This window comes from Thermobia domestica, chromosome 1 (assembly GCF_964235325.1).
Source record: "Thermobia domestica chromosome 1, izTheDome1.hap1.1, whole genome shotgun sequence".
NCBI lineage: Eukaryota > Metazoa > Arthropoda > Insecta > Zygentoma > Lepismatidae > Thermobia > Thermobia domestica.
Genome location: NC_137454.1, coordinates 390,204,113 through 390,231,406, shown reverse-complemented (window position 1 = coordinate 390,231,406; position 27,294 = coordinate 390,204,113). Strand labels below are relative to the sequence as shown.

At 34.9% G+C, this 27,294-nt stretch overlaps 1 protein-coding gene across 1 annotated transcript in view; it reads left to right on the top strand.

Moving 5' to 3' along the window:
• LOC145665179 (uncharacterized) overlaps nt 1-18,636 on the top strand; it is a 49,281-nt gene extending 30,645 nt beyond the window's left edge. The window contains exon 3 of the mRNA XM_081732467.1: nt 17,589-18,636. Coding sequence (XP_081588593.1) covers nt 17,589-18,507 — 919 coding nt within the window. The 3' untranslated portion in view covers nt 18,508-18,636. The remainder of the gene's footprint in view (nt 1-17,588) is intronic.
• Nucleotides 18,637-27,294: the final 8,658 nt, after the last annotated feature.

Below are 27,294 nucleotides of genomic sequence, written 5' to 3'. Positions count from 1 at the left end.
CAAGTTAATGAATAATAGCGTATTTGGTAAAACAATGGAAAACATTAGAAAGAGACCATCTGTTACCTTAGAATGTGATCCAATGAGGGTGGAAAAGTTAATAGCGAAATCGAACTTTGATTACAAAACAATATTTACTGAAGATTTGTGTGCGATACATATGAAAAAAGAAAAATTTACCTTCAACAAACCAATATATGTTGGTATGAGTGTGCTAGATTTGTCAAAACTATTAATGTATGACTTCCATTACAACATTGTGAAACCTAAGTATGATATTAATATAGGCTTATGTTATATGGATACTGATAGTTTTATATATGAAATTGAGGTAGATGACTTCTACAAAGACTTAAAAGAAATGGTTGATTTATTTGATACAAGTAAATATGGAAAGGATAATCAATATGGAATACCACTAGTAAACGAAAAAGTATTAGGAAAGATGAAGGATGAAAACAATGGTAAAATAATGACAGAATTTATTGGGTTAAGATCAAAGAGGTATGCCTTTAAAGTTGAAAATAAAGAGGAGAAAAAGCCAAAAGGAATAACAAAATGTGTAGTAGCAAAAGAGTTACAATTTGATGATTATAAGCAAACCCTATTCAATGATGTGAAAACATACAAAAATATAAATCTAATTCGAAGTTGTAAGCATGATGTGTATACCATAGCTGTAAATAAGTTAGCATTACATTCAAATGATAAAAGATATATACTAGAGAATGGTGTAAGTACATTAGCTTGGGGGCATTATAAGATATAGTTAAAATGTATTTATGTGTAGTTTAGTTTTAGGTCATATTTAATTAACTTTTATGTATAGTTTAGATTTAGGTAAAATTTAATTAACTTTTATGTGTGGTGTAGTTGATGGGTGTTAGTGAGTAATTATGTATAGTTTAGTTTTAAGTAAAATTTAATTAACTTTTATGTGTAGTGTAGTTTATAGGTGTTAGTGAGTAATTATGTATAGTTTAGTTTTAAGTAAAATTTAATTAACTTTTATGTGTGGTGTAGTTGATAGGTGTTAGTGAGTAATTATGTATAGTTTAGTTTTAGGTAAAATTGAATTAACTTTTATGTGTGGTGTAGTTTAGTTTTAGGTCATATTTAATTAACTTTTATGTATAGTTTAGTTTTAGGTAAAATTTAGTTAACTTTTATGTGTGGTGTAGTTGATAGGTGTTAGTGAGTAATTATGTAGTTTAGTTTTAGGTAAAATGTATATTTAAGTCATAAAAGTTGTTTTTGTAATTTTATCCTTAGACATTGGCAACCCGTAACGCGTTAGAAAAAAATATAAGAAAATAGAAACCATTTACCGTTTGAATTTTTAAAATCGATGAATATTTGGTGAAGTTATAACAAAATCAAAGTTTCGGGAATTTTTACGGGTTTATTTTTGAGTTATCGCGAAAATGTTATTATTTTTAAAAAAGTCTTAAAATTTTATTTAAATTATGGTAGTATTTTTTATTTTTTCGATTTGTTGAAATTTTGTAGAGATATTGAAAAAGGGAAACATCCTGAGGATTATGCAACCATTTATGCATTTTATAAAATTGGTTATGTTATTAGTATACATTTGCCGTTTGAATTTTTGAAATCGGTTAATTAGGGGCCGAGCTATTGAATTTTAACGTTATTTGGGGGTGAGGCTGTCAGCGTTGCCAACTCACTTTTAACAATTATCATATTTATTAGTAATGGGGTGAATTCATCCGTATATGTTTTAAAGCGATATCTTGAAAAATTAAAATCCTGGAACGTTCCGAAAAAATATTGAGTTGGCAACACTGACTTTTTTCTTTTTTGAACATTGATGTTTTAACTAAATTTGTCGGTTAGGTGACCATATTCAAACAGTTACTCACTTATTCAATATATAATGTTGCATATCATTGATTGCTGATGGGAAGGAAAGAGAGAAAGAGACTCGAGAGATATTTCGTCACGGATTCAATGACGTCATGTATTGCGTTGTCTCCCCGAAGGAGACTACGTCATTGTACAGCGCCATCTCTCCACTGCTAGCTAGAAGTTCTGTTGAAGGAAGAGGCTAATGCATATATATGTATGTTGGTGTGAGGAGAAGGAAAGAGAATCGGATTGGATGGTCCTGTGCTGGTACTGGAATCGTTCAAATGAATCAGTGACAGATCACCTATTCCAGTAAATGCTATTTTATTATTCATTTCTTCTCATCGGCTTTTTAAAGTTAATTGTTGACGGATTTTAATGATTCAAGTGTCAAATGAAAGCTTATAAACTGGAGATTAAGATGCAATAAATATATTTTGTGTAGGATTCCATTTTAATATTTTAGATATGTTTTTATGATTTTTGAAGTCAAAACCGGTTATAACCAGATTTAGTGATTTTTGAAGTCAAAACCGGTTATAACCAGATTTAGTGACTTTTTTGTTTTTGTAACTAGTTTTAGTGATTTTCTTGTAACCAGATTTAGCGATTTTTGAAGTCAAAACCGGTTATAACCAGATTTAGTGACTTTTTTGTAACAGATTTAGTGATTTTTTGTAACTAGATTTAGTGATAGAATGCATTAGAAGTTATTATGAGTAAGATAGAAGTTATTATGAGTAAGATAGAAGTTATTTGAGATGTGATAGAAGTTATTTGGGGGGATAGGAAGTGGTAAAAATTATTAGGGGGTAGATTAGAAGATATTTGGAAGCAGGGGTGCGCTATGTTATTGAGGGGTGGGGGTGCAAGTGCGCCAGAACATACATTTATTCCCTACTCATGAAATTAACACTGCCGGACCGTAGTGGTCAGCTTATAATCAGGAGTGACACATCCCATATATAACTAGCCACCTTTTTAGGACAAGAACAAGACGAAAAAATGAGGATAATACAATCCTGACTTAGAAATGTGTGCATACCAAAAACGCGTGTTTCAGTATTAATTTTAACATGATGAGGAAGGCCATTGAGAAATTGGTTGAACCATAGCCACGATACAAGCGTTGTATTGGAAAAGGTTCCCGACAAAATATTACAAGTTCCATCACTGATTGCAGAAAATGTACGGAAACAAAACGCGACTACCACCCTATTGTGAAAGTGATCAGATCAACTCATCACACCAGTGTCAGGTAAATTGTGTATGTTGATTTTCTACGACAATGGCTCCCATCAACCAATGGATGCAGATATATATAAAATGTTTCCGAATCATTTACGCGATATTTGGTCACATATCCACATCGTAAAGACAACATCCAGGCTGTTATTAAGAGCTACCAAGACTATTTTGAGCACTTAGAGCGACCTGAAAATTTGTTATATGACAATGCTCCGGTGTTCTACAGACACCCTTTTACTGAAAGGCGTAGAATATAGGCATCAAGATACATTACACAACGAGGTATCTTCCAAGCTGTAACTCCACAGAAAAGATAAACCTGGACCTTCTAAGACTCTTCCAAACTATAGTTAACGAAGACCACTAGATATGGTGTCAGTATCTTCCACCATGCGTGAGATTGGTGTAAAGCCATAGCGTGTCCAGTCCGCTAGGTGTATCTCCAGCATCCCTAATGTTGAATTAAAATGAGCATGCAGCTTTTATGAGATTTTTGGAGAGTAACTAAAGAACGAATGTGAGGTCCTTGATTACCTCAAGATCTCAGAGAAGATCAAGTCAAGATCAAGCTCTCAGACAAAAAAAGTTACTGCAATCAGAGCAGAATAAGAAAGTAAAATTGAAGAGAAAGAATGACGGACACAATTCGAATGAAGAAAAGAAGCAGGAAATCTCGTTTTCATAAAAGAACATCATCTAGGTAAACATTCACAAACTAAGTTTTTAAATATTTTTAGAGGCCCGTACATTTGTAAAGAGGCATTTAATGATAAGGTAGTTCAGCTAGTAAATTCTAATGATGGGAATATACTATCCTTTGAGTCGGTTAATAATTGTCGATTATGAAAACATCAGAACACACCAAGGGAGAATGCGTTGAAAAAGCAAATCAACATGTGCAAAATATCGTTAATATGAATTAAACAATTAAAAAGACATGGTTGCGACCACAATTTCCTAAAAGTTCCAGATCATATCTCATATCTTGCATTAGTATAACAGCCATCCGTCAGTGTAAGTGAATAATAAGTGTTCAAATACTAAGTGGACGTTTTATATTTTATACGTCAGCAATAATAGTGTAAAAATGATTGTGTACCCCGATATTTGTCCATATCAATACTCATCGATTTGTGTCCAACAGTAAAAGTTGGGATATACAATAATTTATCAAGAGGATGATTACATTTTTTGATATTTACAATATTGTGGTATAAGTAAAGGTAATCAAATCAATATTAACTCATATCGGTTCTAAAAATGGCACCCGCGGACCACAGTGCACTATTATACAGGACAAAATAAAGCGAAAATTCAATATGGTGAAATGCCCTCCGCGGCCTCCTCCAGTCGCTATGGAGAACTTAAATTTTCTATATACCAACATTAACCCTTATCCGGGCAAGACATTTTTGTAACGTAAACGGGCAACCGGGGCCTGTGAGGCCCAGTATATATTTTAAGAGCAGAATACACAAATTCAATGCCTATTGTCACTTACTGTTCAGACTAGTCTAAAATGTACCGGTATATATTTTTGTCAAGTAGCGAAACTTCGTGTCACGCTTTTGTAAGCCGACCAAGCAGAATAGCAAATCCGGTCCAGACATTTTTGTAACGTTAACGGGCAACCGGGACCTGTCAGGCCCAGTATATATTTTAAGTGCAGAACACTCAAAATTCAATGTCTGCTGCCGCATACTGTTCCGACTAAAGGTTACAATAGTCACGTGTTCAATATATAATTATGTGACAATTTGATCTAATAATTGACAGGAATTTTACTAAAGTTATACGGGGCCTCCTAGGCCCCGGTTGCCCGGTTACGTCAGGAAAAGATTTTTAAATTAAAAAAAAAAAGCTTTACCAACTCTACATGTTCATGATTTTAACTTCAACGAAAGATAGAATAATTCAGTATTTTATGTCTTCGAAATATGTATGGTTATTGAGAAATTTTAGAAAAATGAAGCTACTGGGCCTGGGAGGCCCCGGTTGCCCGGATAAGGATTAATAAAACTGCACTCCTGAACAAGACTGTATTATTCATAAAAATAAAAACTTTTCATGTTACGTTTCAATCTTCTAACCAATATCCTCAACAAACATACAATAAAGCACTAAGTCTTGTGTCATATCCAGCATTCATTCAGTAAGTCAGTTCCATATTCAGCTTTCGTTCACTAAGTCAGTTTCACATTCAGCATTCTTCCAAGGAATTTCAGTTTTCTTAAATCAGCGTCTTCTCCATTTTATATTTTCCTTTTCAATATCTTCTGCTGTGCTTGCAACTTCGTTCCTGCCGCAGTTATCATTCATGCAATTTCAACTATATCTTCAGGCTGCAATGTCTTCCTACCGGACGTTTGAGGTATTGCAAGCTCCCCAGCATCTGCACCATCGTTGAGGTCTAGATCAGATACATTATTAGATTCGAGTAATTGTAGATTCTTGTCTATTTCGTCGCCATTAAGCATGTCAGTAAGGCAGAAAAGTTGTAGGAAAATAATTGTTTTCCATAATTATAACACAAAAATGTTCGCATAGCAGAAGCGTAACAATAAATAAAACAGAGATGTCCACAGGATTTTACTGGGGAGAGAGGGTCGTACGCAGGCCCACTTACTGAAATTCTTCGAATTTAATACAATTTTCAAATCGCATGGGCAGAAGTTATATGGCATATATGCCAAAATTAATCAACTTTTATACAGGTTCCATCCTCCAGAGGGTCCATGGCCCCCGTTCCCCGTTTTTGGGACTCTTAGACTGAGAACAAGAAGAAGTTGTCTCTAACATTACTATTTGTTTTCAGTAACTTTATAATAATTAATTTCGTGTTCCATATAAATATTTCGCCTATTTTGCAATTTAATATTTAACACTAATTTTATTATTTAAAAAAAAAACATGAACTACAATTTACACCAATATTCCTAATTCTCTCTCAAAAATAACTACTAAGGTTTGATTCTTTTCTGCATTCCTACCTCCACTTCCCACAACCTAAACGGCACTCTTCCGACTTCTCAAGTGGTAGAGCGTTGCATTCTCATTCGGGAGGTCGTGGGTTCGCTTCCCACTGCCGACCATTCTGATTGGGGTTTTCCAGGGATTTCCTCAGTCGTACAAGAAAAATGCCGGGATGGTACCTACTAAACAGGCCATGGTCAAAACCTTCCAAAATCCTATCCATTGTTATTATTGTTCTTAGATATCCAGTATGAAATGATCTCTCAGCTGTACCTGTGTTAAATAAATAAATTAATAAAAAATACACATCAATTTCAGGCTGTATATTTGGCATAATATAATCGTATATTTAATGCTTTTACTTTACCAGTTCTTAACTACAGTCTCCTACTTCAAAATTGTTATGAAACCTCTAAGTTAATGGACTTTGCATATTAATAATGTACAAAAAACAGGGACTTACCTTTGCGCGCTGTGTAACATTCAGCCATGCTGTCTTTAGACACAAATCATTTTGTCTTTTTGATGCTAGATGGCTACATTAGTCGCATAATCCTGCTACGATGTTGTGCAGAATTGTGTACATCGCATGAGTATGTCCCTACTTTAATTTGGTTGCCTGTTTTAAATGTAACAAAACGATGTGCATAATTATGCCCCGAGGGTCTGAAGGAATTAATTTTAATTATCTATGCCATATAATTGTGCTTTTTAAAAAAAAAAAATATTTATATATAGAACTATAGTTTGAGATCTCATTAGATTGTGGTGAGGCATTATAAAACCATCTAAGCAATGAAGCAGAATTTTTTTTAATTTAGCAAGTATTTAGATCTCAGTCATTCTCTTTCTAAAGAATTATATATTTGCAAATGGTTTCAAAAAATAAAATTACAATGATTTTGCTAGAATATAGGTATTTTTGTAGAAACAGTTTAGCTTAACTTGGTATTTGCTCTTCTATACTCAAGTGAATTGAGCTTATGTTTGTACCGACGCTAATAGATGGTGCTAGTATCAAGGTCTATCACTTTAACTGCTATCTGGAAAGAATCGATGCAGCTGTTTCATGGAATGCTGAGTTACCTGTATGCTCCTTTATCTGCAATGCGATGCTGCCACATAGTAGAAATAGCGCCTTCAAGCGACCATCATAAAAGTGTAGAATTATTGTTATTCAGACACTTAGAATATTAATGTCACATATATGTCTGTTGATTCTGAGTTTACCAATAACGCCATACAGTCGTAAATGTGTTCTTTCTTGTTCAGTCATCCGTGTGATATTACAATGAATAAGTGTAGAAATATAAATAACAAATATTATATCACTTGTATTAAAATTCAGTAGTTATAACAGTCAGTAAGGAATATAAATATAAGGTCACAACATCATTTTGTGTTGATCATATTAAATGCATAATAAGTAGTCATTCACGCACATAATCTCTACTTCTGTCAAATGAGATTAATAATAAACGCGTCATTACCTACTGCTTAACAAGGTGGGATATTATTCACGTTTAAGGTTGACCACAAGCTAAGTGATTACTCAAAATAGAGTACTTACACTTCCTTATAAAGAATTAGTCACATGTTGCATAATAGTTCATCAGCAATTTGCATACTGTCAACAATAAAGTTAAACTATGTATGTGTGTTGGAATACAGGCCGAAATTCAATTTGTGATTAATTTATTTTCCATTCCTGTTTCATTTGTAATTCTCCATGTGAATTCCACGCTTTACTGGCAGTAATTTCACAGCATCCTTCACACGAAACGGATAAGTGTGAATTTTAAACTGTTAATAAAGGACGCTATCATTTCAGAAGCAGTTCACCCTTAAATAATTCTTGATCTGTTTCCGAGGTGTTCAAAAATGCTTTGCGGATATTTATTACATGGAAAAACAAATTTAATAATATTAGCAAAACTCCTTTCACCGTCTGTTTTGTATAGGCGCCTACATATAAATGTAAACCATTCACGAACGTAAAATCAGCTGAAATGCTGTGCTTTTTTTAATATGGTTCAGATTCCGAAAGAATTATTTTCTGGTTGAATTATGTTATATATAAGTTGAAAAATTCGATGATTTCGGATCGAGTGAATCACCTTTCTGTTTGATTGCAGTCGATTTAAGCGTAACGAAACAATATACTGATGTATATGGTCAACTGAAGAAAGCTCTCCCAATGACTTAAACGCTCATTGGACCCAACAAAGATTTGATTCGATTAGATTTGAGCTAGCGTCCGCTTGAGCAGAGGCTATAAGAGAGGTTAATTCACAACCTAACCTCTTAACCGAACCACATAACCTTCCGTCGGGCATCCAACCTGGGTCTTCCAAGCTAATGCCGCGTCGTACGCTAAGGCAAATGAGAATGAACCTTTTCAATATAACTGTTCCTAATGTGAACCAAACATATACTAAAGTGATTTGGTTTAGAGATTTGAAACAAATGGCTTGTGAGTGCGTTTTTCGTTGTTTTGCGATAAGCCTTGTGGTATAGTTTTCGTCCATGCTGATCAGTACTTGTGTGCAATATTATAGTCGTAATTATGTCTATCTTTTCGACAAGTCAAGTCATACTCCTTTCACACCATCTATTTTGTTCCGTATTGATTTTAATCACATTTTCATATATATATCTTTCCCGACGTTAGGTTAAAATACAAGCACTTCACTACTCTCAAGGGTCAATCCATCTGCAGTGATCTAGAAGAATCTAAATTCGTTACTCGACAGTTTCTGAAAATTATGAAACCTACGCATTTGTTTGCTTCATGTTTTAAGACTTTAAAACTGGATTTATAATATGTTTATCTAAAGCGGTTTGCCAGTGGCAACCATGTTTGTTTTGTAGCACGCGCTTACTTTGACGATCGTAAGGATTAACAAAAAGTTCATTACGTTAAAAGTACTTTTTCGAAAAGGATGAAACTTAAAGAATTTGATTGATAATGGATTGAAAAAAAACTAGGCCTATAGGTATATACCTATGTTTCTCCTTTCTATGAGAAAATTACAAGTAGACGTAAACATCAATATCGAGGCAATTTCATGTTTTGTAATGTTTTGTAAGTAGGAAGGAGTGGCATATAAAGTTTCATTTAGTTTGTACTATCAAGAGATATGTCAGTAGTTCAACAAAATATATTGATCGTGATACATTTACTCTTATATTTTTATGATTGTTTCAAAATCCCGTGTTTTTCCCAAAATCTGAAGTTTGGGTTAAGAAAACTCTAATGGGGCAAATGATAAAAATCTCAAATTAGCACTGGATGTTGTGCTGTTGTATATGTTTATGACAAATAAAAGACAATCTTACTCCGTTGTGATACTCTAAATAGTGATACCGTTTAAGCACATTGAAGAAATGCTATGTAGAGGGTTACTTGTCTTTAGAGCACGTAGATATGCTGTATACTTGTGCATTGTTTTAAAATTCTGGAATTGTCATCAGAACTTGGTTTTTTATATTTGAATTGTTTACTTTTATTTTCTTCTAATTCCTTATTTCTTTATATTTACAATACAGCGGTGTGTGTCTTGTTAATTTCTTTTTCTTTCCTCCTTTTCTTCCTCCCGCAAGTTGCTTGATACGTGCCTTGTAACCAATATTATTTTTTCTAATTTCATTTCATGTTTATTATAGTTTTATATTATCCCTTTTTAATTGGTCTCTTATTTTGTTATTTGTCGTATAATTATTGCAATTCCAGAAGACATATTCTGGCGTTTGTTCTTCATTACCTGTACATTTATCGTCGTTAATTATATTGTTTTCTCAGATGAAATTTATACTGTCCATGTCCAGAGATGTATTTTATTAACTCACAGCTTATTGTTCCCATTTCTTCTCTTATTTTTAACTTTGGGATAGTGCTTCTTGTTCTTTGTCCCTTTATTGAATACATCCATTCATCTTCCCATTTCCGTTTAATAAGTTTGTTAATATCGTCTTCTGTGCTGGGCAATTCTCCCGTGATTTCCAATATATTTAGCCATGTCTTAATACATCTTATTGATTTCTAAAGGTGTATGGTCTTCATTGGCCAAAAGTTTTATTGTTTCTGGAGAGATACTTGTTATGATGACATGGGCTCTAATTTGCATTAACCCTTGCACGCTTATTAATTTTTGCCTGAGGTTTTTCTTTAGAAACAGTCTATGACCCCAGATTCCGGCACAATATTGTGCAACAGCCATTAAAACAGCTTTGTTATACAATTTAAAATTTTTCGTGTCAATTTTAAATTCTTTTATAGCGAGTGTTAAGAACTTGTTTGCTATTTTTTCATCTTCTCTGTTATTCCAGTTATATGATTTTAGTAGTTTAACCGTTTGTCTATCCATACACCAACCTATTTGACATCATTCATAATTTCTATTTTAGTGTTCCTAATTTTGATTATGGGTTCTCTCCGTAGAGTTTGGCCCAATACTGTAATTTTCGTGTTATTACCCCATACAGTTAATTTATTTTCTATACGCCATCCTTTTAGATTTTCTAATATTATATTTCCTTTCTCCTCTATTTGTCTTCTTGAGGATACTGTCATCACAATTTGAAAATAGTCCGCTAACCCAGTAGGCCTAATGCTTTTTTTTTTAGATTGTATTCTTTTCTTAAGCATGGTTGGAAAGTAATGTAGCACATTGTAGGTCCACATATTACACCCTATGTGCATCCTTTGGTGTTCCCATTTCTTCTGTGCAGTTACATCATTTCCTGGAGATTTTAAAGTAATCGTTCTATCAGTACAGTAATCCAGCGTGATTTTCTAAAGAGATTTACATATTTTTAGTTTTTTTGAATTCTTTGAAAAGTGTGGGCCACCATATATTGTCAAAATCACCACTAGTGTCGTCACAGATAACAACTTGGTACTTTTCCAGCTTACGTTCTCAACGAGATCAATTCGACTTTTTACAGTTGTTTCGGTGGTTTTTCATCTTCTGAAACCTTAGCGCAATTTTTCGTTTTTTAAAATTTTGGTTTTGTTTATTCTTTCCACAATGGTTCGTTCGAAAATTTACTTATTACATTTTAATAATCAGATAATGCGATAGGATTTTGGATCGTCATTTTTTCTTCTCATCTGACTTTTTAAATTGATTAAATTTGCTTGTTTCCACCTTTTTACAATTCGTCCGTTTTTAAAACAAATTGAAAAGTTTTGCTAGGTATGGTGCTGCCCATTTGTCAGCATTATGATTAAATATTTCCGATTTTATTCCATCCGGTCCAGGAGCCTTTTTGCTTTTAAGTCGTTTTATGTGATTTACTATTTCTTGGTTTTCTGTTACTTCTGTTCTGTGATTTGAATGTGGTTTTTGTATTTCTCTTCTAATGAAACCTTGTGAGTTACTATATTCTTCAGGTATATTCTGTGGTAATAGAGATTTTTTACACAGTCTATTTTTCCCAATTATTTTTATATGTACCATTTGTTATTTTTAGAGTTGAAAGAATGGTAGGTGCTTTAGCTTTATTACCTATAATTTTGTACGGTTCACTTCAGGGACCTAGATTTAAACTGGTTTCAATGTGTTTGCAGCTTTTTTCTTTGATTGTATTTTATTTTCATATTTTGTTTTAACCCTCTATATTTGTAAAATTTGCTTTGTCTTAAACTTTTTTTTTGTATGTTGATAAAATTTCCTAGCTTCATGCGTTTTTCTTTTCACGTCTTGTAATTCACTAGCCGAGAACGTATTCGTTTCACTGTGTAATCGTTCACTTGTCTTTTTTTTTTTGCTGAGTTTTTAATTACTAATTTGGTTTTTATCTTCTTGTTTCTGGGCTAATTCCTCTAAGTTGCTCTTTTCTTCTATTTGCGGTAGATTAATCGTAGAAGTATGGGTTTCTTTAACATGTATGGGTTCCCATCTAAATTACATTTGAGGACGTCCAATTGAAGACTTAGTTTTCCTTAAGTTTCTTCTGTGCTGGCAAAACTGTCAGCACTCAACTGTATTAGATGACGTGATAGACGTCTGTATATAAGATATTAATTTTATATCATACTCCAAGAAGGTAATTTGATATATATAACTGAAAACTACACAAATAGCCTGCTTTCAGCCTTTAAGCGTAGATCATTTGGCCACTGGTTTTTAGTAAAGATGGTATATAGCAAATTTCACAATCCTGACATAATCGAGTCGTCAAATACCCTAGTTTTGGCCTACAATTTACATAAGTTTTATTACTCATAGGATCCTCGTTCCAGTAAGAGCCAGTTGCAATTTCAGTATAAAATTTAATTTCAAGTGATTTGCTCGTTTCCTGAGCTAATGAGAGACTCTGCATGTGAAATTTACGTACTGAGAAGTAATACGCAAATCTTTTCTCTTTTCTTGGGAATACAGTATTTCCCAAAGCACTAGTGCACGACACAGTATATTTTAAGTGATAAGCATGTATACTAAGTTCTCTTTCTCTGAGCAGAGAGACTCGTGATTTTCTATCTTGACGTACACTTTTAATTCTGTTCTTATGATACCCTTTAAATGATAGTTACATTATAAACACCTAGTTGAAGGTACACGGTCAAGATAGAAAATTCATTTCAAAGAATTCAGCTTCCTTCCCTTTATAATGTAATGTATAACACGTTTATTTCATTTCTTTAATATACAGAGTGAACCGTTTATCTTCACTCGCTTTTTTAGTTTTTAAAGTAATAAAAAATAAACACTGAAGTTCTCGCGATGCAAATAATTAGAGCAACCCACATTATGCTTTATTTTTTTCAAATTATGCGTTATTTTCCCAAATTATGCTTAATTGTTAATTTCAATCATATTTTAAATTAATCCTGTATAACGTATAATATTTACTATATATTAAATATTCTAAATATATTGATCTGTTTATTAATATTTTATGCAACCAATTTCTTTCATATTTAATGAACTTTCTACTTAATGCACTGTAAAGAGATATCTGCTCGAGTCAGTTTTTCTTATCAGTGTGTGCACCTTAGAGGTGTGTATATACAGAAAGGGAAAGCAAAAGATGCCACAAAAAGTACAGGAAGTGCTCAAGTTCAAGAGGTACACATAATACAGCACGGAGTTCTTGTATACCATTAATTGTTGGCGGAAAGTGTTCTTTTACTTTTCTCTCCACTTCAAAGTATTACACCGAAATAAAGTTTACAGGAATAAAACTAAACTTTTCATTGTTGCATTGTTTTGGGGTAGGTAGTTTCGGCTGCCGTACCTACCGGCGGGGGTGAGCCCTTGGGTATCACCCGAAATGGGCAAGTAAGCCGTGCCCTTGGGTCCGGGAGATAAGGCTGCGTGGTAGCCCAACACGCCAAAAAGAGTGGGTAATTGGTGTGCCCTGGGTGGGCGGATCCAACGCCCTACCGGGAGGATGTAGGTACTGCCCTCAAATAGAGTGTAATGCGTTCTCTTGGGTCCGGGATGGGATACTTGGTATCCTAACGCATACTCGTACCTCAGGAGCGCAGAGGAAGTGGGTCCCTCCTTCGTCCCAGTAGTGTGAGCTGGGTGTAGAAGCCACGACCCTACCAGGGGAGCCGCCGCTCCCAAATGGCCATTGTCTTTAAAGGTAGACAGTCTACATAAGCCATTGGGTCTGGTAATGTACGGTTCACCTCTCTCGTAAGAAGAGGTAGTCCCGTATGGTTCGGACGACCCTACCGGGAGACTGTTGGACTCCTGACTGCAGTGGGACCAAACGGACATGGGGAAGGGGCCAATCCCAGGAATCTGGGTAACGGTTCTGATTCTGCCAAAGGGAGGAAACACTGTGGGATATGGGCCGGCACCAAACTCAAATGGTGACTCAACACGTACCATTGGGTCCGGGATGAGATATGGGAGTATCTCGACATGTGCGTGGTACCTCTACACGACAAGGCGGTTGCCAGTTGAACGATAGAGGTAGGCAGGGCCGGGATTGAACAAGCCCCCACGGGCATTGCCTGGGGCCCCGGAATTGGGTTGGACTCTGCCGGGCTGTGGTTATACCGTGGGATACGGTAGCTTGTGGGGGCCAATCCCAGGAATCTGGGTAACGGTGAACACGGGCGAGAGGTGAGCTCGCCTTATAACGCTCGGGCGCCATGCCTGCAGAGCATGGTAGGACTGACTCGCTAGCAGTCTGCCTCAACCAGTAGGTAAACTGGTAGGCACTCAGGACTTAGATCCGGCCGCGCAGTGGGCGTATCCCACTCCCTCAGAGAATGGGGGTTACACACTTAGGTGTCAGGGTTAAGGGACAAATCTTGACAGTGCACTTCGTGCACGAGCAATAATAGCGTATATTGTGCAACTACGGGCGGGGTGCATTACATTCTTGCGGAACCCGTCCATTAAATAGACCGAACGGTCGCGGGCATGCTCTCCATACATGCAATTAAGCGTGGCATAGTAGACCACTAGCTCACAATGTTGTATTGTTATGTTCTCAATGATTTTCTGTTGTAAATATTGGTTTTAAAAAATATTAATGCAGTATGTTAAACTTGCAGTTAAACGAAATTTTTCAACAATTGTGCTATATATTTTAAATTATGCTTTGTTCTTTATTTTCTAAATTATGCTTTATTATGCTTCTAAAATTAGTTTCTTCTGGACACGTAGACAACCACAACCATGATTAAAGTACCAACAATAAGTGTAAATCGCTATTCTGCTTTTTATGCTTTTAATACTTTTCGGTTGCTCTATTCTCACACGCTCTTTTAACTTTTAAAGTACTAAAAAATAAACACTCAAGTTTCTCGCGATGCAAATAATCCCCGGGAGACGTTATTTGACATACCCTGCGATAAAAATTTTGCAAACCAAGTGTGGATTTTGTTTTCGTCCAATGTCATCACATGTGGATATTACAAATTTAAATTTTACGTGCTAACCGGAATGTAGAATCGATGTAGAATTGTTTTTCTGTGTTGCAAGATAAGGACGTTAGAGCTTGAAAACCTATGAAATTCGAAATGCCTGTAACACTAATAATACAAAGGAGACGAACGAGGCACCGCATATCCTGATTATCCTAGCGCCGAATTTTTAATCATAATCCCACTTCTTATAAATAGGTGAAAAGTTACAGGCAATTAGAACTCGCAGTTTGTCAAAAGGTTTTATTTCGAGAAAGGGCCTAGATATGTATCACATTTAACCACGTATATATATATCAATGGAAGAAAAGATCGTATTGGGTATAAAATTTAATATATCAGAACAGTCAGAGGATAGTAAAATTAAATATATCAAAGCAATCGGACGATATCAAAAAGACCAGCAGTTATATTACACTGTTTCAAATGACGTATTTTATGCAAAAATTTTACAAGTTGTTATAGCAGCGTTTCCCAACCGGTGTGCCGCGGCACACTGGTGTGCCGCGAATGGGCTGCTGGTGTGACGTGAGGAAATCGAAACAAAATTATTAAGTCTGTGGCACCTAAATTTGAAGACATAGGAAAAAATGTATATTTGTATTTCAGATTACTTTGAACCTCTACAATGAAAAAAAAATTACTGCAGTTGTAATATATTTTTGTACTTACATTACTGTGTGAGGAAACCCTTTGCGCGTTCTGTCCTACAGTAAGCAGAATTAAATGTCCAGGAAGAAAGTGAATTGTTTGATGTGAGGAATGACCTAGGTTTGAAGCTCCTGCACTCACAGGAAGACATGGCATCATTTTGGATTTCTCTCCGGAGAAAATATCCAGCCATTTCTATAAAGGCTGTGAAAGTTCTCATTCCCTTTTCAACATCCTGCTTAAGTGAAGCATGATTTTCTGCAATGAACACAACCAAGTGTAAGAACAGGTCACAACTGTTAACTCCGGGACACGATATGAAGGTGTGTTTATCGACTATCCGTCGCACATGAATTTTGCTTCGTGCATCAATTTGTTAGATATTATTGAAAAATTGTTACATTACTAATATTATTGAACAATTCTAACCTTCATAGATTATTTAAAAATTACAACGTATATTAAGCATGTTAATAAATTATAAGTTTCATACTGTGTTACTTTTCTATATATTTCTGTTAAAGAAAGTATTGGTTATCATTGTTATGACCATTATGCCTTCTTTGTTGTCGCAGACTATTTCATAACGTGAAATTTTAAAATATCATTCAATCCTTTCGACAAAGCAAACATGCATGCAAATTACCTACGTTTGTGTCTTAAAAGTACATGAGATTTGTTTGTTTGTTAGCTATTTAGTGATCTTCCTTCGTTGTGAAACGTTAGATACAGTTTCCGAAGAAAAGAAAAAAAAGAAAGTGTATTTTTAAAAACCTGAGTCCTATGTTTCATTGCAATTGTTTTTTTAAAATTTTTAAATTAGAATGAAAAATAAGCACAATCATTTACCACGAGGGAAAAACAGTGATCAAGCTTTCTTCTTTGTGTGAAGGAAATCAGTAATCACAGAAAAAAACACAATATTGTATAGTTATAAATAATAATAATAATACAATCTATGAGTGTGCCGCGAGAATTCATGTTACACCCGTAGTGTGCCGCAAGTTGAAAAAGGTTGGGAAACGGTGTGTTACAGTCTTCCTTTGTATCCTTGTAATTATAGTACCAGTTTCTGGTAGTTGTAATTGCAATAAGTTCTCGAATTTACTAAAGTTTCTGTCTCTTAAATTAAATTAACAATATAATTTATAAATATATTAGTTCACATTCTGCGTCCATTTCCGCCTATAAAAAATATTCATTCCATACTATAACATATGTACACTCATGTCCAAAATTATTGTCGCATGTCCATAAACATATTATTTTAGGAATATAATTTGATAACGAATTTTTCCGGTATTTCTTGCAATATTAGTATGTGTATAATGGGCAAAGACATGTATGTGGCAAATTTCATCTCAAAGGAGCAGTAAATAAGAACAATAAAACGAAAATAAACTTTTTGTCCATTTAGCAACATTTTGTTTTACTGATTCTAATTTTCGTATTTATAATTCTTTTCCTATGAAATTTCCACAAATATACATTTCTCGATTATACACACAGTATCAGTATTAAAGGTTCTCTGCAAAATTATTATCAAATTATATTCTTAGAAGAAGACAGTTATAGATATGCGACACTCATTCTGAACATGAATGTACCTTGGTACGTACTTGAGTTAGACGTGATTTCTAATATTTAAATTTTAAAGCCATATTCAGAATGAAACACAATGCATTCTTTTGAGAATAATACTGCTACAGAAAACCCTCGATTTTTTGTAAATTCCATACTTCTATGCTATATTATGTAATAGTTGTATAGTATGAGATTTCAGTTTATTACGAAATATAATGTAGGAGTGCCTGGAAACACCTCATATTTTAGATGGAAAAGAATTATAATACAAAAGAAGTATCTTCCAGTTAGTGGTGTACTTTATATACTAACCTTTGATTTTTCTGGATTTTTACATTATTTATTTTTATTTGGTGTTTATTGAATTTTGCAGAAGCGCAAGTACGATTACTACAAGAAAGGAAAATATTTCTCATGCAGGAGAGGAATCTCATACGAACAAGGAAGTTTACACGAGATTGGAAAAGTCTTATACGTGCCCAGGGTCTGGACTGGAATTTACTGAACATTCAAATTTAGCAACAGAAAAAGTAAGTCATAGAGGCGTAAGACTCCACACGTGCCAAAAGTATGAAACAGGGATTACTCGTAGTTCAAGTTCGGCAACACACCCGTTAATACATGCAGGTAAGAAACGCCATACTTGCCAAGTGTGTGGTAAGGGATTTGCTTTCAATTCAAATTTATCAACACACATGTTAATACATACTGGTGAGAAACCGTACACATGCCAAGAGTGTGGTAGGAGATTTAATCGACGTTCAAACTTGGCAACACATATTTTAATACATACAGGTAAGAAACCATATAAGTGCCAAGAGTGTGGTAGGGGATTTAGCAAACGTGGACATTTCGTAACACACTTCTCAATACATACAGGTGAGAAATCGTACACGTGTCAAGAGTGTGGTAAGGGATTTACACAAAGTTCAAATTTAAAAAAACACATGTTAATACATACTGGTGAAAAACCGTACACATGCCAAGTTTGTAGTAAGGGATTTACTCAACGCGGAAATTTGGCAACACACATGTTGGTACATACAGGCGAAAAAAACGAAATGTGCCACGAGTGTGGTAAGCGATTTACTCAACGTAGATTTTTGGCAAGACACATGTTAATACATACAGGAAAGAAATGTACGTGCCAAGAATGTGGTAAGGAATTTACTCTACGTCAAAGTTTAGCAAGCCAAATGTTGTTACATACAGGTGAAAAACCTCATAGATGCAAGCAGTGTCACAAGCTATTTATTAAGAAATCATTTTTGCAAGAGACATATTCACAATAGCTAACACCTGATGGGTGCCAGGAATATTGAAAGGAATTCCTGGGAAATCGTATATGTTAATGCATACAGGCGAAAAGCTCGCAAGTTACAAAGGAGTGAAATCGTTTTTTTTTTTTTTTTTTTTTTTTTAAGAAATCATATGGCAGCACATATGTTGATGCATAGTGAAAGAACTCACACGCATGGCCTCGCGGTGCGAAGTCGCACTATGACGAGCTACATTCGCCATGAGATTTGAAGTATTATAACATCACGTAGGGTTACTATATTGATGTTTAGAAAGTTATATAAACCATCTATAATACACATTTACAACATATACCTCAATTATTAGAAATTACAAAATAAATCGTAGTGGAAGGTGTTAGGAAGTGACGTGTTCACACAGACATACAAAATCCGTGTCAATATTGGCAAGAAATTTAATTGAAAGTGATATGTCACAAGAGATACTTAACCCTACATCCACACCGTGCTTTTATTACGACGTATCACACCGTGAAGTCATACACGACCCAAGTCTGGAGAGTCGTTTTATTAGACTAGAAACGGTTATAGTATGTAAGATTAGATAATATGAGGTTAGGTTAACTTAGGGTAGATAATGTGTGGTTTGTTAGATTATATATGTTTAGGTAGGTTATGTATGTATGTATATTTATGTTAGATTATATCTATATGTATTAATTAGGTTAAGTAAGGTTAGGTTTATTAGATTATATAATTTATACATTTCACGTATCACATTTTATATATGTTGACATAATCCGTTTCTTTACCGATTATCCAATTAGTCTAAAATACACGAGTTCTACATTATAACAATATTAAATGTTTTCATTGGGTTTCAATTGTTTGATATTTTCATTGTTTTACATGGACATAAATGAAGCAGTTTTCATTATTTACCATTCTTTACATTTTGCAATTCTTGCAAATGTTGTGTCGGTGTTCAGCACACACACTTCTCTTACACAAGTAACGCACTGCTACTCCTTTTCTGTCTTTCTTCCGGCTATAGAAAGCACATCTACCTGGTCGTCCAACTGGTGTCACACTTTGTACCGGTTCCTCTTCGATGCGAAGAACATGACGAATGTTGTTCCTTAGCTGTTTTGTCAACCTTTCGTTATTTGCTCTCCTTTTCATGTGTTCTTCACAGAGTTCCAATGCAAGAGCCTTCAAGAAATCAGAACGCTTCTTCAGTATTGAACTAAATCCCGAATTGCACCTGAAGATAACGAAGTTATTTAGTGCTGCTGCATCTAACATACCATAAAAAAACTCTGAGTGGCCACCTACGTGTCTTCCTGGCAACTGTTTTTGAATGACAGTATTGATCAAATTGATCCACGCCTCCTTTAGTTTGGTTGTAGAATAAGATTATTTCTGGTTTCTGCGTCTCATTGTCTAGAATCAGCTTGATTATGCATAGATGATATCAGAACTACGCACCTGCTTTTTCTTGGTACAAAGGAGACAGCGGATTTGGTTTCCTGAAAAAGAAACTGTAGGAATAAACTGGTTTCCGTTTTGTTTCAATTACACATGGTGGAAGTTCTGATTTGTTCTTCCTCATAGTGCCAACCATGGTGAGTCCTTTTTCCAAGAGTTTGTCAGCTACCTCACAGGAACTAAACCATTTGTCCCTAGTTATATTTCTGTTTGTGTGATGGATGGATTGTGTGAGATTCAACACATATTCAGGTGGAATTGCAAGCTCTGAATCTCTTCTATCTTTCCAACATATGGTTTTGCTGCAAACATATACGATGTTTTGGCGTCACACATCATAATAAATTTTATCCCATATTTATCGGGCTTGCTGGGAATGTACATTTTGAAAGGGCATCTACCCCTGAACCCCAATAATTGTTTATCTATCGTGACATATTCTGAAGGAGTATAATATTCAGAGCAGTGACGCACAAAGATATCCCACACTTCACAGATGGCAGCGAATTTGTCTACAGATTTCTTTGGTCCCTAGCGCAAGCAGTTTATGAGAAATTCAAATCTATTTCTTGACATAGTGCTCCTAAAATGCAGGTGGACCAAACGCTTCAGACCACATATCACTTACTGTCAGGTGAGAAATTTTTAGAACACCGCCTAGATAAAGCTAACCAAATAAGGCACACAATTCAATTTTATCAGTGGGGGATAGATAACTCTGATCTGATTTGAAGACACACTTTTGTCTTTCTATTTCTTCATTGATAAAAATCAAATTGTGTTCAAAATGTCATCTGAAAAAACCAGTAGCCAAATGTCATTTGCATCGGTACTTTGTTTCGCTTCCTTCTTGGACCCTGGGAGATGAGTAGTAATGGTTTTTTTTTTTTTTTTTTTTCAACGTTTTAGTGATTTTTGGTGGAAGGGTTTAGTGTACCACTTACTGCCACTCTTCCCATAAATGACTTTACGTTGTAACAAGACGGCAACATCATCGTTATCAACATCAGCTTCAAATTCATCCTCCGATTGATCATCCTGCTCCTCATTATTCTCATTTCCACTTAAGAGTTCATCAGTATCGGACAGATCACCATCTGATTCTTCTGAAATGCGTACAATATCTTCCTGCTTAGAAAACTTCATTCATGCCGCCATTCGTAAAAAAAAATCGCCCACAATCAAATGATTTGTTATATGGCTATTAAAAACAAACTATGTTTCATTAATCACACCGTGGGGTCATATATGACTCAAGCACTCAAAATAACAAAACTTTCCGCACCAATACAACAATGCAACTTGCAGTGTCAACAGCATGCTCCAAACTGAAGCTAGACGAAGTGTTGTGTTTCTCTCTCACAACGGCGCTGGCGCAAAACGCATTTTATATGCACTGGGGTTGCCGGGGACCCCACAGTGTGAATGTAGAGTTCAAATCGAACGTAACAGAACGGACTGTATAAGTAAGTAAATTTGAGTAAACATCTGTAATCATATATATATATATATATATATATATATATATATATATATATATATATATATATATATATAATTATCTACTGTATATATACCTTATATGTAGAATTTACTTTCCCTGGATAAATATCATTAGGAAATCGGTTAAAAGTTAATGATCGAAATTCTGTTTCTAGATAGCTTCTGATCACACAATAAACTGTTTACTTATTTCTTGATCTCAAACGTGTATATGGTTTTATCCAACAACATATCAATTCCTGTAAGATTTCGGGTGGGAACATAGGAAGAGTGGAAACTCTTCTCTTAATATCCGAAGCAAAGCAATATTGCTCGAAAACATGCATATTTGTTAAAAACTAAGAAATTAATTCAACGGATTTAACATGATGAACTGGTAATGATACAAGCCGTTTCCGATGTTTTTATAGTCCCATTCCATTATTATAATGTTATTTTTTTTAAATATAATACTTCAATAGTTTGCAATTGATAAAAACAGAAACAATGTGACATGTAAAAAATGTGAAAAGTTCGATAATACAGGGCAGTATCGTATCCAGAAAATCACTACCTGATTCATGCCCCTTTTCAATGCAGTGAAATTAAAAATGTATTCTGCTTTCATAGAGTGTTTTCTTTAGCTCCCGGCGTAAGATCACCGTGGCAAGTCTCACTCGAGGTGTATATATATGTATGTGTGTGAGCTATGTAACGCTTGTACAGAGGGTAATTGTCCGTAGGAACACGGCGTAACCCCGCTCGAGTCTTTTATGTACATTGTGTATGCGTGTGTTTTCTTGTAAACGTGAGTGTGTGTTGATGTGTCTGCGTGATTTCCTGTGCCTTACTTCAAAATGTGATAGAACCCACACAGTATGAAGCCAATTTATGGGTCTCCACATACTATTTCGCTTAGAACAGAATTTTCTAGTAAAACCTCTCCTATACCTCTCACGTTTAAGTGACAGCTTGTCCATCTCTTCCACCTAGCAACCAAGTTTAGAAATCGGAAACTTGCATTTAAGCCTAGGACGTCAGACTTCATTTTCTGACTGCTAGTTCGGAAATATAAGAAAGCAAGTCTCTTTTAGGGACCATGAATCTCAGATGATGGCATACACCAAGATACGTACCAGGTATTTATGGAACCAAGTTTTTATAACTTAAGGCAAATTGAAAACTTCTAGCAAGTAATTTTATTACAATGAAGAAAAAGGAAAATTACATGGAAATTTCAAGAGGCTTACATGGTGTGAAATACAAGTGATAAGTCCTAACTTCATATGGAACCAACCCCAACTAAACTAACTGTATGCTATGAGCTTCTACAACAAAATGTGTGACTTACTTGAAAAGCCTCTTTCGGCAGACTCTAAGTTAGGAAAAGTGAAACCGAGACGAAGAAGTAGTTCATACTACTGTAAGGCATGACAATTGTTTACGGGGTAGTGCTTGCTTCTTTCTAATCATCGGTACGGTCAACTCTACGACTAAACCCTGCAAATCCAAGTTCTGTCACTAACTCCTAAGCCTTAACTTAAAAATTAGTATATGTAAAATGTACTTCTGAGGTGGCAGAGTGATTGCCTATATTTTCTGATCTTTTCGACGTTAGGTTTCGAAGTGACAGCGGCAACAGAATTCAAGATCGTGCTCCTTCTTATATAGCACGTACTGTCCTACGCGTGGCCTTCAACTTCTGCGTTTCTCCTCACAGGTCACTTTGGTAAGTGGTCAGAGAGAGCAGAGAAGATTGCCGCGCAGGCGCCGTGGTGATCAAGAGTCTTCTAGCTTTCTGTTGGTTTGCTCAAGTACGCCGCGGGAGAAATATTAACGTTTGCGTTCTTTTTTTTCTTTTCCATATTAAAAAAACTGTTTTTATTCTGGCTTATGTCACAATGGGTAGCGTCAATTAGCTTTTCTTAGTGTTAGCCCGGCTCTGTGATTTGAGGAAAAGAAAAAGCCAAGTTTGAAACCAACAACACTTGCCGGTGATTTAGCTAATTGTAGGTTCAACTAGCACCATCTCATACTCTCTCTCTCTCTCACCACGCACATATGAAAGAGCCTGAGGCGGATATATTCGAGCAGTGAGTCCAACATTAGGACACAAAAACTAATTTTATGTAACAGATTAGTCGTCGAGGTTGTTAAAAACAAGAAGGAAAAATTAAGACAAATCGTCTTTCCAGGACATGTACGTGATCCTATCCTAACTTTCAGTCGGTAACGGTACTATAATGGTTTTACTTATGAGAAAAAGGTTAATCTTCTCTATACTTCTTGTATAGGGTGAGATACTTAACAGGATCGTAGGGTTTCTTTTCTCGATTATATATTGCCTGGAAATGATCTTGAATAGTTAATTTACTTCTATTGGGTAATCGTAGAAAGCTACAACCTATTCTTTTTATGAGCATTACAGTAATTATAGATATTGAGCCATCCTTTTACATTTATGAAAACATTTCTTGGCAAACAGTAGGACAAATTCAGGATGTTAGGATGAAACTACCATCTTCTTGGCTTTTTAGCAGGTTAATTTTTAAATAGGCTAATTTGAGACATTACTTTCCATTATGTGTTATTTTTACTCAATTTTTACAAATGGTACGGGTGTTTTACCAAGTGGCCAAAAGCACTTGACACTAAGGTTTGACTTAATTGGTATTCTTCTAGTGTCCGTAATTTGTTTAATAATTGATGATTTAAGATATGTTTCTAAACATATAACAACTTTCTTGTGTTATGGAAGATAAGCTAACTAACTAACCTGAGTTAACAAGATGCATCTAATAGACGTTTGAACTAATTAATAGTTGAAAAGAAGAACATTATTGGTTCTGTGGAATAACCATGACTTGAATTGGAAGTTTTAGTCGCGATAAGCGCCGTAAGATATGTCTCTAAAAAACAGCGGTAATGTGATTTAAATACACATAAAATATACAAGGTTGGCAATACGTCTATTTAATCAAACAAAGTTATCATGCTTACCCTAAAAGACTATAAAAAGAAACAAAGGTTACGTCCCACACTATTCAATCATACATAAAAAAGGAAGACAATATAGAATACTTAAATGTATTAAGATTTTTCTACCTTATTAGGACTATTAGTTATAATTGAGGTTATACTCTCTTCATATTTTCCTAGATATAAATATAAGAGACCTATATTGTAGGTCTTGTTAATGACAGTGTATCATCGGTTGGTAGCCTAACTTCGTGAAGTCGTAAATCTTTAGAAAGAAATAATATTACCATTAAGTATGTATATGCGATATAAAGTACTAATGCAAAAATTAAGCAAACATATTTTTTAAATTTCGAGAAAATTGCAATTTAGGCTGTACAAATCGTACAGCCTACCGTACATCTTAATCGTACATTATTCGACGTGTAAGCAGTTTCAGTTCTGTATTACATTCAACATGTAATATCGTTTTGATTTTTCAACATACATTGATTTATTTCAATGACGTACTTACTAACTAAGGGTGTATACATTTATATCTTTTGTGGCTTCGTATTTAAACATCTAAAGGACAAAAACTCTCTGAAACTCATTATAATAATATGGGACTCATAATAAGAATCAATTACTATGGAGCAGAATACTAAAAGTACCTATTAGTGCTCAACTAGTTCTATTTGAAACAATAAATTCACCTTGTGGGTGCTTTAACTGACTTTTGGACTATTTTGTCCTGTGTGATATACAGTATGCATTACGCATTAGGCAACGAGTGATGTAAACTATATAGTGGTAACGTTATGTTAACTAACCTTATCGTACCCGATGCATGCTTCCTTATACATAACAGCACGTCTGAATTTTTTTAAGTCCCTTATAATTGTGAGTTTGGCAACAATACGCTTGAAGTTGTAGGAGAGGAAGTCATAAGAAGGAAAGAGTATAGCCTAGTTAAGCCTTCCCAACACACCTTCTTGTTTGCTGATTGAAGTATTCAGGTCCTTTTTCATTATTTAATGTAATGTTAGTTTCAGCGCAAAATAGTACCTTGCTAAATGCAGAAAACTTTGTTTAAGTAAACAAAACACTCAAGCATTTTAGCCCAAAGAAAATCGTGAAAGAACAAAGATGATTTTAAGGAGTTCTATCTGTATCAATACAATTCAAAGGTAGTTCTACAATACACTGGCGCAAATCGCGGACGATGAGGGGACATGCCCCTCCAATCTTGGAACTGGGGGGACTGTCCACCCCAATAATTCGATTTGGAATGTGTTTTGGGGAAGAAAGAAGGAATTGAATAATCTGGACAAGTTCTCTTTCTTTGAAGTTACATAGATGGTACTAAAATGGTTTGAAGTATTTATTCTTCCCAGCATTCTTATTGACGGGGGAATGGATTTGGGCGTGACTGAAATGTCTGCTCGAAGATGAAACTTTTCATCCCCGGCACAGTTAACGTTTCCCCCACTAGAATGATTCAGAATCTTCAGGAGAATAGAAACAGGAAACAATTTTTATTTTATATGCAAAAGTATTAATATTAGGGACCTTTTTTTTTAAGGAGATTGGTGTATCAAAACTCCGTTATACATGTACACATTCCGTCAGTCCGCAAGACAAAACATCTTAACGCTTACATGACAGATCACAAAGTTTATTCAGTAAGTAGTGAGTCAAAACTTGGGAATTAAGTTCGATTACCTAGACAATAATCAAACTGGTAGTAAAATGGACAATTTCCGAGTTTTATTGATCGCTATAGAGCAAACACGGTAACATGCGTATGGAGAGATGGTTTTCTGCTATCGATTAAACACCCCAAGAGTACATTTCATCTATCTTCTTTATTCTGTACTAAAGCCGGAAGCAATAAAAGTCCATTACAATTTTCGGTTTTAGTATTGATCCACATAGGCCAAACCTGATAAGAGACAGCGATAAAGTTTTTATTTAAAAATTGATGTAGCATTCTAAGAATAAAAAATATCTATCTTGACCGTATTCAAACCTGCGGTTTCAGATATAAACAGTGGTGCTGTTCAGCCGGTTCGAAAGAACAGCTTGCAAAATATTTTCAGTTCGCAGAACCGTTTGTTATACCGAGACATAAAAACACACGCACACAAATGAGGTATCAAGAATGACGCTCAGATATCAGGAATGAGAACTGGAATCATGTGAGATATTCACAATTATATACATTTGAAACGCCATTATTTATATATTTTTTTTAAATATCAACAGTTGTTGATTAATTGCTAAATGAAGGTCTTTCCAATACTTCTTAAAACACTCCATCTTTTACAACACGTTTAGAAGATATTCACAGCGCAACATAATTTCAACACACCATCTTATATTAGGATACTCTAGTCGCCACTAGTCATTTGTGGTATACCTATCCATCAACTATATATATATATATATATATATATATATATATATGTGTGTGTGTGTGTGTGTGTGTGTGTGTGTTTTCAGAGAGAGAGAGAGAGAACCGGTTGTGGTCAGAATAGCACCACTGGATATAACCCACTTTAGGAATTAACGTTCGCTAGAGAACTAAACTAGTAATAGATAGAAAAAAAACTGTTTTCTTTGGCACTTAAAATTGTTCACTTCCGGTTTTAACCGTCATCACTGTAGAGTTGGGTTCATTTTCAGTTTAATGTCCTTTGAGCAGCGGGGCTATATGAGATGGGACCTATTGATTAACGTGGAATCCGAATCACATGAACTCCCGCCGGGAATCGAACCCGGGTCTCCCACGCCAAAGGTGCGTACGCTAACCGCTTAGCCACGAAGGAGCTCCTTATCACTATATAGTAAAAGCAGTCATAGATAGCAAGAAGTTATTTTCTAAAATCA